This window comes from Phasianus colchicus, chromosome 8 (assembly GCF_987193195.1).
Source record: "Phasianus colchicus chromosome 8, bPhaCol1.hap1.1, whole genome shotgun sequence".
Classification (NCBI taxonomy): Eukaryota; Metazoa; Chordata; class Aves; order Galliformes; family Phasianidae; genus Phasianus; species Phasianus colchicus.
In genome coordinates, this window is record NC_143443.1 from 6616919 (window position 1) to 6631490 (window position 14572).

The 14572-nt window shown below is 47.1% G+C and overlaps 1 protein-coding gene across 8 annotated transcripts in view; it reads left to right on the top strand.

Moving 5' to 3' along the window:
• GRID1 (glutamate ionotropic receptor delta type subunit 1) overlaps positions 1 to 14572 on the top strand; it is a 574706-nt gene that overhangs the window by 59532 nt on the left and 500602 nt on the right. For 5 of the 8 annotated variants that reach the window (XM_090144806.1, XM_031602451.2, XM_090144795.1 and 2 more), the window contains exons 1-2: positions 1829 to 2232; positions 4224 to 4379. In XM_090144806.1, the coding sequence (XP_090000932.1) occupies positions 2154 to 2232; positions 4224 to 4379 (235 nt within the window). In that variant the 5' untranslated portion in view covers positions 1829 to 2153. Of the gene's footprint in view, positions 1 to 1828; positions 2233 to 2585; positions 2990 to 3676; positions 4141 to 4223; positions 4380 to 14572 lie in introns of those variants that run through there. The other 3 variants (XM_090144798.1, XM_090144799.1, XM_090144797.1) reach the window with 3 other exon arrangements.

Genomic DNA, 14572 nt, shown 5'->3' on the forward strand with positions numbered 1-14572 from the left:
TTCTGATGCTACAACTGCCCATCTTGTGGAGCTGCTACTGAAGCTGCAGTTCAGCTCTGGGTCTGATGGATCCAGAAGCCAGAGGAGTCCCAGCTGAGGTCAGGGCCACTGTGCAAACTGTGCAGGCCTGCTCCCAAGTGCTGGGAGTATAGCAGACTGGGATATGGGTGCTTGCATATAAATAGCAGGGTTCATGGCTATATATTTCTACAGGTTTCATGGCTAGGATCCCAAAGCATGTTCCCAACACAAATAAATTGACTTTCCCCAGCAGGCTGTGAAAATACTTCCTCTCCACTCCCCATAAGCCCCCCATGTGGACTCATTACTGACATATATATGACTGTGGTCAATACAGGTGTTTAACTTTTTGAAGAGCCCATGTAAGTCACTAAGTGCATATTGATTTGAAGCAAATGTAGATCAGAATTAATTTTGGCTCGCTAACGTAGTCAAATAAGGAACATTTCTATTGATCTTTGTCCCAGAAGCCAATTATCGGGATTAAGCGTTTTTATTATGTGAAATATGGCGAATGGTATTTAATCATTCTGCATCGACCAGTGTGAAATCGCATATTTAGGGCAGGGACTGTAAGTAAGAGCTGTTACCGAGTGATTTATTTGCGAAAAGCGTTTCGGCTTTTATCTGCCCGCCGCTTTCCCCCCTCCTAGGCGCTCCGTAACCTCCCCGCGCCCGAGAGGAGCAACAGTGCTCCTTCCAGCTCCATCCAGCCGTTCCCTTCCCCGCCTGCCCTCCCCAGTCACCGTAAACCCTGTCTGTGTTTGCCGCTCCTCAGCGCTAAGCGGTTTTGCCGTATTGTGCTTTCTCTATTAAATAAACACGCTGCAGCACTCCCTCGGGCGAGCGACAGATCCGAAGTATCCGGAGCGTTCGGCGGGTCCGGACGAGGCTCACGCAGTGGAAGCGGGCTGCGTTTGCCCGGCAGCGCGGGTGGCGGCGGAGCGCGTTTGCGCGGAGCTGCTCCGCTCAGCCCCGCCGCTCGCTGCCCGCTCGTTGCCCGCCGTCCCGGCCGCCACGCCGCTCCCTCCCGGGTAGGTCCGGCCGCAGCAGCCCGGCGCTGCCGAGGCGGCGACCTCCGGGAATGGCCGTGCCTCGCGTTATCCGAACGCTGACGTTCTCTGTATGTGTCGCCCCGGCCCCGCAGCAACTTGATAGCGTTGGTAACATCCTGCTCGCGGCTCCTCTTCTTGGCAGCGGTTTTAATTACGGTTCGGGCTCCTGAATGAATTTGTTTTCTTTGGATCCTTGGCGTATTGAGACGCTCGTCACGTTTGGGTGCCTGCAATCACTGATGCGTTTGTTTTAGGGGATGAATTAGTCTTCTGAGTCCGAGCACGTCCGATTTATGAATTAGATTTCATTGAAAGCTAGAACAAACCGAACCGAGCAGCGGTTTTGCCGCACCACTTTTCTCCCCACCTCTTTGCTCCCAGTGCGGTGGGGGGGATGGGAGGGAAAATCTCCCCTTTCCAGCCCGGCCCGAACCCCGCGCCCTTACCTGCCGGCATCCCCTCGCCCCCCGCTTTCCTCCGTGCGCCCGGAGCCCCGGCCCCGCTCAGCCCGGCAGCCGTACGCGCGCGATACGTAACATCATTCCCAGCGTATCCCTCCGTGCCTCGCAGCGGCCGGTCCCCCCCCCTCCGCTTCGCAGCGCCCTCCCGCTCGGTCGCTGAGCCGCCAAGTCCCCCTCCGCGCCGCGCGGGCGCCCACCGCCCGCACCCCGCCGCGCCGTGCCCCGGCGGCACCGAGCGCCGAGGCTCCGCAGTCACGTGGCGCGGGGGGCGGGCGGCGGCGGCGGCGGCGGGGGGGCCGCTCCGCAGTTCGCGGTCTGCCGGCGCCCCGGCGCACACCGAGCGCTGGAGGCTCCGTCGCGCCGCCTGCCAAGCCGGGATCTACCGCCGCGCCGTTTCGGCCCCGTCTTTCTTCTCCTCTCCGCGTCGTCCGCTTCCCTCCATCTCGGAGAATCGTCTGCGTTCCGTGCGAATTTGGGATTATTTTTCTACGGGGGGTGTCGAGGCATCCCGCCCTCCCGCGCCGCCTGCTCCACCTGCCCTTGCGCCTTTCTTCTTCTTTTCCCCCGCCTGCCTCTCCGCCGAGCCCGGGCTGATGTGCAGTGCGAGAGGCTGGAAATGGAAGTGTTGATGCTCTGGCTTTTCCCCTGGATATTTCAGTGCGTTTCGGTGCGGGCGGACTCCATCATCCACATCGGTAAGAGAGGGAACGCGGGGGGTTGGTCGGGGGGTGGGGGGGGGCGGCGGAGAGGGACGCGGTAGATAAATAAATGAAGGGATCTTCTCGTTCGACCACTGTCATCTTTCAGGCAGCGAATGAGCCCAACTCCGCGGAGAGACGGGAGAGGAGGGTGCGGGGAAAGGATCCGGACCCCCGGATCGCAAAGTTGGGGGCTAAGGGCGAGCTGTGCGCCGGGGCCGGGCTATGGGGCAGGGGCCCCCTGGCGCCCCGTCGCGGTCTCCCGCGGGGCCGGGAACCGAGCTCGGAGCCGCTCGCGTGGGGAACGCTTCCTTCCTTCCTGCCCGCCGCCGAAAACAAACAGCCGCCCCCGGAACCCGGGCACAGAGAGGCATCGTCTGAACGTGCTAGGAGGGAAAACTTTCGGGGAGATAATCCCTCGGTCTTCGTCCCTTGCCATAGCAGGTGGCAGCCGAGCCGGAACGCGAGGGGAGAACTTGGCTGGGAAAGGGTTAGAGAGGCGAGGTTTGCGGCGGCTCCGCGCGTGTGCGTGTGGCTGTGCGCGCAACTGTTGTGGTTTGAGTAAGATCTCATTAAAACCCCTGGGCAGTAAGGAGGCTGGATCGGCGGTGGGAGGAAGAGGGGCATGAGTGAGAGGCAAAGGAAAGGCTGATGTGAACTTTTGCGGCTTCTGGGAGCGAGCACGGCAATGTCCGCGGGAAGCCTGGAGAGCGCAAGCGAGGCTCTGCAGTCACCTCTTGGCTGGTGTCGGAAGGTACCAGCAGGAAAGAAATGAGGATGCTTAGAGGCGAAGAGGGGGAGAGGATCACTTGTGGAAGATGGTAGGGGAGGAGACGGGAGTACGGCCGGGGAATGAAGAGCCGTCCTTCCCACCAGCCCCTTTGTGTGTGTGGGGAGGGGGGGGGGGTTGGGGGTGGGAATAAAAGGAGAAAAAGAAATGAGAAGGAAAAAAAAAAAAACAGGAGGGGGGCGGGCAGGAGCAATCCTGGCTGGGGGAGTTCCGCGGCTGTGGGCGGAAAGTCCCCCGCCGGCCCGGGGAGGGGAGAGGAGGGGAAGGGAAGGGCTGAGCGGGGTCCGGCGGGCCGCCCGGGGAGGCTCCGCTCTGCGCCTCGCGCCTCCGGAGCCCGGGGACGCAGCCAAGGCAGACAGCATTGCGGAGCCATTAAGGAGACGGGGTCAGCCCTGACCGCAGCGGGGGCAGGGCGGCTTCGGCCCCGGGGCGCTACCCAGCGCTGGATGGAGCCCGGCGCGCCACCTGTCCCCTAGGCCGACCCGCGGGGTTAGAGCCCTGGGGAAGTGCCCGAGCCGGGAGAATGAGCTAGCCCCGCTTCGCCGTTTCCTGGCCGCGCGTCTCCGATGGGGGCGCGGCGTCACCGTCGCTTCTCCCCGCGCAAACTTCAGCCCGAGCAGCGTTTCTCGCTCCCTGGAGAACGCTCCGGCGAGCAGCAGGAGAGCGCTGTACGCGGAGCTGTGCGGTGCGGGGCAGCGCACGGAGGCTCTCAGCCCCGGCACGCACCGGGCAGCGCTTCGCAGAGCCTAGGGAAAGCTTTGGTTGCCAGCACGACAGATCCATCGCTCCTAGAGCAGGGCACTAAGAGTGGTGCGTGCACACACATGCTTGGCATAGGGCATCTTACGTAACGCACGGCGCCAGATGTTTTCATGTTAAGTGCATAAGCAGGACAGTGAAATGGAAGCGTTCAGGTGACCGGCCGCAGAGCCTTCGCGTCTGTGTGGGTGTTCGGCCCCGGACCGGAGCGCTGCCCCAAGAGCCGCAAACGGTGCGCCGTGAGCACAGACTGCTCCCGTTCCCAGGCCCGCTCCCATCCCGTCTCCGAGGGAGCGGTCGCTCTCCCCGGGCCTGCAGTGTCGGGGGAGCAGCCCCGCTGGCACCTTGCGAGCCTGGTACGGCCTTACTACGGCCAGGGGAGCTCCGGGTGGGCAGCGGGCACAGCCCTCACAGCCCTCTGCCTCCTTGTTCCCCACAGGTGCCATTTTTGAGGGCAATGCTGCCAAGGACGACGAGGTGTTCAAGCAGGCGGTGTCGGATCTGAACCTCAATGACGACATCCTCCAGAGCGAGAAAATCACTTACTCCATCAAGCTCATAGAGGCCAACAACCCCTTCCATGCGGTGCAGGAAGGTGAGCCCCGGGGTAGCACGGCGCAGACGGGCGGGGAGAAGGGTCCGTCCTGTTAGCGGGGAGGGAGTCTCGGTCCTGCGGCTCGCTTGGAAACTTTTCTTCGGTCGGGGGTTGGCGCTGTCTTACAAGGAAAGAGAAGGACGGTGCGGTGCGCCGGCTGCAGCGCTGTGCCGTGCCGTGCAGCGCCGCGCAGGGGCAGCCCGGCATGGGCGGGGGGCAGCAGCGGCAGAGCCGGTGGGGCCGGGGGCTCCGCGACGCTCCCGAGTCCGCAGGCGCCCCTGCTCTCCGTTGCTGCGGCCCGCACCGGAGCCCACGCGTGGGCAGGGCAGAAGAACGGGCCCCGCCCGGTGGGGCTCGGCCGGCACCGGAGCGGGCGGGAGGATGGGGGGTCGGCGGGGCAGAAGGCAACGCCTGGCCCGGAGCGTCGCTCTCCGCAGCCACCCGGAGAGAGCGAAGGTGGGCAGGCGGCGGGACGGCGCGGCGCTTCTTGAGAGAGGAGCGAGCCCTCGCCTGGCAGCGGGGCAGGCAGTCGGTCAGGTAGCCGGGAACCGGCTGAAGCCTTCCAGAGTTCAGGAGATCTGACAAGTAGTAACGTAGGTAATTCATTTCAATTAGATTTTTTTTTTTTTTTCCAAAGGGAAACGTTTAAATTAATCAGCTTGCCTTTACAAATAAGACTTGAAAAATATATTATTTCTGATTTAATGAAGCCAAGGTTAATTATGGCTTATATTATTTCAGAAGCTGTGTTTTCCAGTAGTAATTATTCTAGAAACAGAGAGCTATTTATATACCCAAACTAGAATATTAAAAAAAATGATTCATCACCAGCCTTGCCCCTAATTCTGCAGAGCACAGAGTGAATCTTTCTCTGTATGAAAATTTGCATTAATCCATATGTATTTTTATGTAAGTTGTGTACATGCAAATTATAGCTACAAAATTACACCAAATGTTAATTTTCATGAACTCTAAACAATTTCTTCTGCTGTCTTTTCTCCCAGTATGGGTCCTAGTTAATATGCACATTCAAGAGAAACAGCAAAGTATACCTTTTCAAGGGACCTTTCCCATTAATGGGATTCCTCCTACTGCTCTGAAAGCTTAGCAAGGAGGCATGAAAATAAAACTGTTTGTGAAAAAGAAGGAGATTTTAAAACAGTACTGACCACATGGATGTGGTCAGACACCAGAGAGTTCATTTATTGGCACAGATTAACCCTGAGCAATTGGATCTTCTTTGCAGAAGCTCGGTGTCCTGTATTGGAGCTTGTTCAACTTCATGGAAGTGACAGTAGTTGGCTGGCTGAATAATTGCTTGCTACTATTTCTGTTTTCTCAGTGTAAAGCTTCATGCAGCTGTTCTGAATGCTTTGCATTTGGGCTGACGTTCTTGTAGCCAGACTCTTTGCTCAGTTTTGTTGAGGGCAGGCAGCGTGATCAACTGGAGGATTCTTCTTGATCTAGTAAGAGTTTTTATTGTTGATGCTACTGCTCTATTTGCTAATCTTGAAGATTAGTATTGTGTTTAAAAGGACTACTATCAAAACAAAATCTCTGTTGAAAATCCATGTTGAAGCCACGGAAGGGATCCTGGTCAGATTTTTGGTCTATTCAATACAGAATATTTGTACTGTGAAAACACGCGTCAATAAAGATATTTCTTCCTTCCAAGATGCTCTTTCAGGGATTGTGTGTCCATTGCATTTAGAATGGCTCTTTGATGATCTGATCTCATGCTGGACAATTAAGGAAGATCCCAAGAGACATTGTCCTCTGTCTGTAAGAGAGACATTAAGGCATACCAAAGCGCTCTTTTGGGAGGACTGTGTAGTGGTCCTGAAGCCTTTACTCAATTTCCTGGCTTGCATTGTTGGTTCAGGTCAGGTCTTTTTTTATTATTATTATTTTTATGCAAGATTTAATTTTCTACCTTTGAAACTATTGCACAACACACTGACAAAATGATACATGGGGCTCCCAAGTTGCTGGGCTGTGCATTGTCGCTCTGCTGAGTGTTCCTTGGTGTCCTTCTGACTATTCAGAATCTCACCACGTCTCACTGTACGGATGCCCTGCTCATTTTGGTAGAATATTGCAGATAATACTCAAAATAACCCGGAGCAAGTCCTCTGCCCAGACTGCTTGCAGAATGTTGCTGCTGCTACATAAAACGCCCTGACATTCACATTATTCTTCTGGAGTCTTTCTAAGCAGTGCCATGGAAATCAATGTTGCAAGCATTAGTTTCATAGCGATGGAACTTCTTATAGTAAAAACCAATCTGGAATAAAAATAAACCACTGTGATACTACTGCCAGGGTACTGCATACAATCAATCAAATCATAAATATTGTTTTTATTTGAATAATCTTATATGCATTTTTCTGAAACGACATCGTGAATGATTTTTTAAGACCTTTTTAAAGAGCGCTGCAAGCTAGGACCTACATTTCAATGATACTGTGCTGGTAACATTATGGAAAGTCATCTCTCCATGTTATGAGGTCTGTTTCTTGGTAGCGAGCCGGTAGGTACTGATGGTGATTGTTACTGATGTGTCTGACCTGGTGGCTGTTGTGCAGGTGGAGAACTTCTTTGTGAGTAGGAAGCATGGAAAAGCAGAAGCTACCAGGTTTTAGAGGCAAAAAAGGTAAAAGAGCAAATAATGTGCCTTTCCTAAATGGAGTGGTTTTTGGTGCTGAAAGGTGTGGAAAAGTAGTATAAGATTTTGAACATAGGGGCTGCAGAGACTTTGCTTTTCAGAGAGGAGGGCTCTGTTCTGGTAAGTTGTGGTGACTACAATAAGTAAATGAAGTCAGAAGTCCTTTTTCTTCAGAGATCTGGTGGACACTCATGCTGGTGGTTATGTAATGTGCCAGAGAATAGAAAGTGACAAAAAGTGTAATTGTATTCCATCTGTCTTTTATTTCGCTAAAAATGGCGGAAACAAAATTCTGTTGTGCTGTTTTGGCTCCATCAACCTCACATTTTATAACAAAGGGCAGCAAATGCGCGTGTGGAAGGAATTCCAGTGACAAGGGATGTAACAGTGAAGAACATGTTCTTCAGAATGGACCCTGGTGTGTGCATGAAATAGGACTTTGTTGTCTGTTTGTGCTTGTGAGCAGGCATTGCATTTCGTAGCATATTGCTTTTGTGCATGTGGAAATTACTGGAGGGATAAGTTGTTTTTCCACTGGCTGTCATGGGAGAAAAAATACATGGGCAATCATTGTTCTTTTCATATGATTTTAAGAAAATCAACTGAAATCACAAACGTGGTGTTAAATTATATGCTAGCTTCCAAAGGAGGTATGCACTCAGTTTCTGTTAAGTGATGGAGAAGGGGAATAGTGAATAGTTGTTTGTGTGCAGTGTGTATTTAACCTAGTAATGCAGTGATGTTTTTGTGATTCAAACATTCAAATAAGCTCAAAGATATGAGAAACACTTGAAAGCTCTCGGTTCAAATTGGGATTTCTGTGCCTGCCATTGGTGTTGAAAAGTGATTCTTCATGTGACATATGGGTGGCGAACAAGCTTCCAGCCAGGCTTGAAAGCATGTGTTTAAACTAAAAAACAAACAAGATTAATGTGTAAGTTTTTAACTTGTCACTTTTGGAGGGGGAATAGTCAGCAGTAGGTCAGAACTGGGGCATAGGAAAAGCTAATATTTACCTTTCTTAGCGCTCTTTGGAGAAGAGATCCCTGGGAGATTGCTATTCAGAAACTGAAAGTTTAAAGCCCTGTTTCTCACTGAACGATGCTTACACATCTATGGAGCTTTCCTGGAGCTGAAACTTACTGTTGCCTCTGCATAGCAATTTCACACAAATTGTTTCTAATTTGAGCAGCCTTGTATGTATGCTTGTTGATGTTAAAATACTGTCAGCTCTGGAAACAAGAACAAATTTGGAAAATTTGTGATCTCAGAGCAAGAATGGTGTGCCATAAATGGATTTATTGTCAATCCCATGGATGCTGCTGTGGTTGTAGAGTGGCTCAGAGTTGCAGATTTTTTAGATGTCTGTGTTGTACAACGTTGGGTGAAGCTGATCTCTTATCATGGTGTATAGAACTTGGGGATGTACTTGGCACAGTTCTTCAGCTATCTTGGCTCAGCACGTGTATTTCATGGTTGCATTCTAACTGTTTTATTTGTTGAGAAGGTGTAAGCTGATCAGTGTGGGGATAACTGAAGTGAACTACTGAACTGGAGAACGGGACTCATCAGCTCTGTTGCTATTCTTGCATTTATTTGACAGATTAAGACCCCAAACAAAGCTGTACTTGTCATATGCATGTTGCCCAGTGGCAGGGAACCGTGGAGGAGCTGACTAATGGTTTATTTAAGTATGTGCATGTATCTTGGGATTTTTTTGCTCATTTTGCCAACCTGGGACTTTATGTCAACTTAGTGCAAGTGTCCCTTATTTGAAACCCACATGCAGGTCAGACGTTGTATCTTGATTTTAATGGAATAGAGACTCCAGACTTCAATTAAAGGGCTGTTCTCCATTGGGAGAACTTAAACTTGAGTGGCTATTAAATAGACCTAAAAGAAGCTGTGAAAACATAGCCATCAGTCATGGTGATAACACTCTCTTCACCTCCTGGTAAGCCAGATTCTGGACCATTTAAAGATGGATGTTTGTGTAAGTGCAGGGCAGGGCATTTTGTTTTGCTGACCTGTAGTTTCACATGCTCCAGATGTGAAGGCTGTTGTTTTAAGAATCAGGATATTTTAATACCAGAATGGAAGAGCAGAGAGAAAGCAAAGTATAACAAATATAAACCAAAAATCTGGTAAAAATTAACAAACAAAGTTTTTTTTTTTTTTTTTTTTTTTTTTAAATCATGCTTTACTGATTTGGCTGCACTGAATTTAGGTGTTTGCCGCCTAGCTAGAAGTAGTTTCGTAGACTGGATCTAGATTTTTAATTCATTTATATCCATATGCTCTCTATTAAATTTTCTCCAGTGGTTTCTTTTGAGTCCTTCACTGCCACATAATGTTAACTTCATCTTCTCTCCATCCACAGCGTGCTAGAATACAGATTTCACAGTGCTATCATCAGGATGTGATGTCTTGCTTGGAAGTTCTTGACAAAGCTATGAGCTCTCCAGAAAGAACATGTTGTTATGTATAGCTTTTCTACTTTTAATCTGAGCTTTCAACACTTATTGAAAACCAGCCAGAAGGAGTGAGCGTAGTGCATCTCTCACGTGGTCAGGGAGGCCTTGCTGTGTAACTACACATTTTTTCTTCTAGGCTGCTGCAGTTAAAAGCTGTTGCTCAGTGGGGTGAATGTGCTTAGCAGTTTTACCTCCTTGTGCCCTTCGAGACCAAACCAGGACTTGTTAAGGACTGCCACAGTGAGGACATCTGTGACACTGTCGTACCATTATGCCTGTGCTTCTATGAGCTGTAGTTGCATAGCTCAGTTTATTATGAACCAGTGTTTCACAGAGCTAAAACCCCAGCAAATTAAAATGCCTATCTCTACCAGTTCTCATTTTTTTGTTATACTGAAAGCAGGAACATGCTGATATCTTCAGTAGGAAGGAGAGAAGCCAGCAACCCATACAGGAGTTAGTTTAGTGCTGAGAATGAAGGCAGACTACAGGCTGTAGGAGAACATCCAAATACATGTTTGTTTTGTTGTTTCTTTCCACTTGCCATGTTCTACTCTACTCATAACCACAGTTACTCAGGTTCTGAAGTGCAAAATGTTTTGTACATTCAGAAGGAGCTGCTTTTGTTTGAAAACATCCCTGCTATTGCTTTTTCGTTTTTCCCTAAGTGTACATAGATTAATTCCACTGCAGTCATATTATCTGCTTTTGGAGAGGTTCCCATCATTCTGGGCTGGATCTGAGCTGCCCGGAGAGTGAACTCCATGAAGTGTCATACATAGGAGTGCAGTAGGCAGCCAGAGGTCAGGGAATGAAGGAGGGCTTCCTGCTCAGCAACCCAAGGCAGAAAGAGAGGCTGTTGTGCAAACCGTGGCAGTGTGGATGGAACCTGCTTAGAGCACTGAGCTCCAGCTCAGTGATGAGGAGTGGTGTGCTCAGCCTTTCACAGCAGGTGTCATAGACTCTGCTTGCCATGAGATGACAGGAAATTCCTGGGTGGTTTCCTGCTTTCAGTGAATTTTGTCCAAACAAATTTTTTACTACTTCCATCTGCGTAGCTGTATAAGCTTATTTCTTCTCTCTCTTATCTAATATGCTGAGTAGCTAATGCCTTTATTTCCGCATCAAATTGCAATATCTGATGGTCTTCCCCACTGATCCTGCTGCCAATGGTGATCATTTATCAAAAATCTGCAGCTGGGCTTCTTACTCTAGAATTTCATCATGGAGAGTATGCTTTATCATTAACGTGTATGCTGGAGACTATCATAGAAAGTATTAATGAATGTTTTTCATGGTTAAAGATTTTTCTTTTTTTCTGTTTTGCTTTTTTCTAGAAGAAAATAATTTTCTGAGTGTTTCTGTTTGTCTTGGGCAGCTTTTCTCAGTCATTACTGTGGAGGAGGATCTGTAAACATGAAATGAGTATACAAAACTGCCTCCAGTTATTAAAGTAGTGGCTAAAGCAGATGACCATAAATTGTGCAGTATAAACTATATATGCATGTGTCTATATATGCATGCACATATACCCTGTACAAAGGATTTGATTACTAGACTTAAGTGCAATGTGTCCAGCAGGGAGTCTGCCTTGAGCTTTTCTGTGTTCAGAGTCTTACAGACATTGTTGATGAGAGGACTGAAGTAGCTAAGTGTTCTGTTTTAAATTACATCTTAATACTTGCAGAATTAGATAAATTTATTATTTTGATGCGATTTATCATGGTATGGTTTAACCATAGAATGAAAGGAAACAAAACTACACATTCTTTGAAAAGGGGGGATACTGTCATGTTTATTAAAACTGTGCATGGCTTGCTATGGTTACTTACTGGCAGGAAAAAAAAGTAAGGTATGCAATGGTTTGTGAGCATACGACTTCAGCGCAGTAAGACTGTGGCTGAAACAGTTACTTCAGGTTGAATTTTTTGCCATTTCAGAGGAACCACAAAGTCTTCTTTGTTTTTTAGGCGAAGATCGGAATGTTTTTCATACTTCTGTTCGTAGTACATTCCCTCTGATGGGAATTCCTAGTGTCTTTATTTGTCTCTCTCACTTGTTGCCTAGGGGTGTTTCTTCAATTTGCCCCTCCAAAAAAATTATGTAGAATGCACTGTTGGAATCATATTGCTATGTAAATGTTACAATTACTCAAATTAAGCCCCTCCCTTTTTTATTTTTTATTTGATGTCTGTAAGTACCCTCCAGGGAAGGAAATGTCCCACACAGCTCTTGCTTTTCTGTCAAGTTTTTTTTCCCTTAATTTACAGATGTTTGAGTTCATGATTTGGGATGGCTTGATAAATGGCTTGCATTTTCAATTTTGACAGGTTTTTTATATACTGGACTTAGTGGTGATTTTTCTTAGGTGGAGATATGCTGTGAACTACTTTCCATTTGTAAACCTGCTGGAAGAAGCTGGCTTTCAAACCAGGGAATGAAACACTTTGTGCACGGGGCAGGTATGAGATATGCAGACTGCTGTGTGCAAAAGTGGATCACTGCTAAAGTGAAAATCGAGGCACCGTCCTGAAACTTCTTTCCACTTCAGTCCACATCACAGATGGGTGCTGGATGTTACAGTTCCTCCTTGTCCACAACCAAAAAGCCCCCCGAGGGACAAATGCATCACTAAAAATAACATGCTTTCCTTGAAGCTGAATTAAAAATCACAATTTAAGATCTTTGTCATGGAGAACATTGGGCCTTAAATAAAATAAATGTCAAGGGTGGCACTTTCGCAACTTAGAAACCACCTTGGATTTCAGAGTACAGGAAAAAGGTTGAGGGAGGATCCAGCTAACACAGACCAGTGCAGTGCAAATTTTTGATTTGTTAGTGTTCTTTGTGGGAAATTTGAAGTGGGAGTGTTAAATGGTATGCAGCATTTCGAGCTCCCCGTTTTATTTCATATATAGTTCTGTAATAATGTTAAAGGTGGATAATAATGATACTCTAATATGACAAAATTTCTTTCATTTGCATAACTTTAAGGCAATAAATATATAAACTATGTGGAAAGCTGTTCTTTTATGTTTTTCCTAATAGCTTGCATTCAATTATGATTTGGAGACCTCATAGTTGTGCTTGAAATTGCATTTAGGTTTTTGGGTTTGAAGTGCATTTTATGCCTGCAAGGTTTGCCTTACCAGAAGGAGGCTGTCTATGCTAAGCCCTGCTGATGTCAAGTTCTTTTCTTTTGACCCTGTTGTGGCATCTTGGTGCCTGCACGTTTTTTTCTTTTATGCCCATTATATTATAATATATTAACTAATGTATATATATTAGAACATGCAATAAGAATTAATATTGGGAAGTACCAAGAGCTTGCATTTAAAGGAGAAAAGAACCAAGAGGCATTAATGTCAAGCAGTATTTGGCTGTATGAAAACACACAGCAGGGCTTCTACTGCTTGACCTTACTAGAACCATTCCCTTAGTAACCTTTCATAAAAGGAGTAAAAGGACAGTAAGAAAACATTCTTTCTTTCTTTCTTTTTTTTTTTTTTTTTTCCTGTATATTCAATAGAATAATATCTAAGCATTGACTTTCTCTTAAAAAATACAAGCTCAAATCAGGAACCTCCCAGTGGGTCCAAGCTCCCATTGCTTATCCTGTTTCTCAGTCCCAACTATTAATTCCTCTGCTTTTTAAGTTACTGGAGTTGTTCAGATTTTAACTAATAGCTGTGCTGATAGAATACTTCCAATATCCTCGAAATCTTACAGTTTGTCTTGTCCTTATTTAGAAAGTGAATAAAGGATTTTTTATATGAGCAAATGTTTGTAAAGTGAATGAGAATTGTCTTTGTCAGCAGGTAAATGACTCCATGCTACTACTTGATAATTAGAGAATACCAGTTATTTGTTGCTTGGTTATACTTTCAACGTGGAAATTGTGTGATGACGTGGAGTGGCATTTCCATTGCTCTGTGTTTTCTTAACCTTTCTGCTCCTGAATAAAGGTAAAACTTGGAGTGGGAGAAGAGGGAATTTGTTCCTGGGAGACAGAAACTCAGCGTCATTTTTTTGTTCGCAAACTCTCAGCTTATTATTTCCTTTTTAAAAAAAGTGCATTACAACACAAAAGGAAACTTTGTTCTAAAATGAACATTGTTTTATATTGAATATTAACTCCATTTTAATCCAGAGGACCAGTGTTTTCCCCATTTTCTATCCTGCTTAGGGATATTTCTGGAAAGGGAACAGCTATCTGAGAGGCTCAGAAAGAAGGAACTTGTGATGCGATGCCTCTGAGGGTCAAAGTGCAAAGAATTAGGATGTTTGGGTGGGGGAGAGAAAAAAAATAGAAAAAAAAGGATCAACCCAATTATCTGCTTTAAGATTTATTTTTTACTGAAACTTTATTTTTCTTTCATCTTGTCTGTCTGAAGTACTTCAGTTACTGGGGAAGTAGCAGTGGTTTGATATCTGTTTGACTTAGTAACTGAAAAGAAGGAGAAAAAGCTTGGTGTCCTTCTGGTCTGAGCAAGGTACTCGCATAGCATGAGTCCACATTTTTAGAGGGACAGGAGAAGAGCAGGGGGTGCCGCACTGTTAGCCAATAATAAATCTGCAAATAATCAGCTTGTTGCAGGTATTTCCTTTTCTGAGAGAAGAAAAGGCTTTTCCAAAGTATGCTCACGTAACAAGATGAGGAAAGATATGGTGTAGCAGAAGTTGAGGTTGACTGAACCTCTGCTTGTAGAAAGTCATCTGTCCAGGGCAGCTTGAAATGAGAGTGCCTATATGTGGGTTAAAGTTTTGTACAACCTGCTCAAAACGTGATTTTGTGCAACCTAGATTTTTTTTTTTCTTAAGAAAAAAAAAAAGAAGAGAGTTGATGGAGTATGTGCTGTAACTCTTGGGAAACACTTGGGAAGAATGTCTTGCAGCAAGGCTTTTAGGTAAAGCAGTATCTTTATCCACAAGTTAGCATAGCCATTAAATGTGTTACGATGCTTTGGCAGCCAGTGGGGTCTTGCTTTGCCTCTGGATGGGTACTCACAAAGTCACTTGTGCAGGCAAGCAGAAGTGCTGTTGTCAAGTGTGAT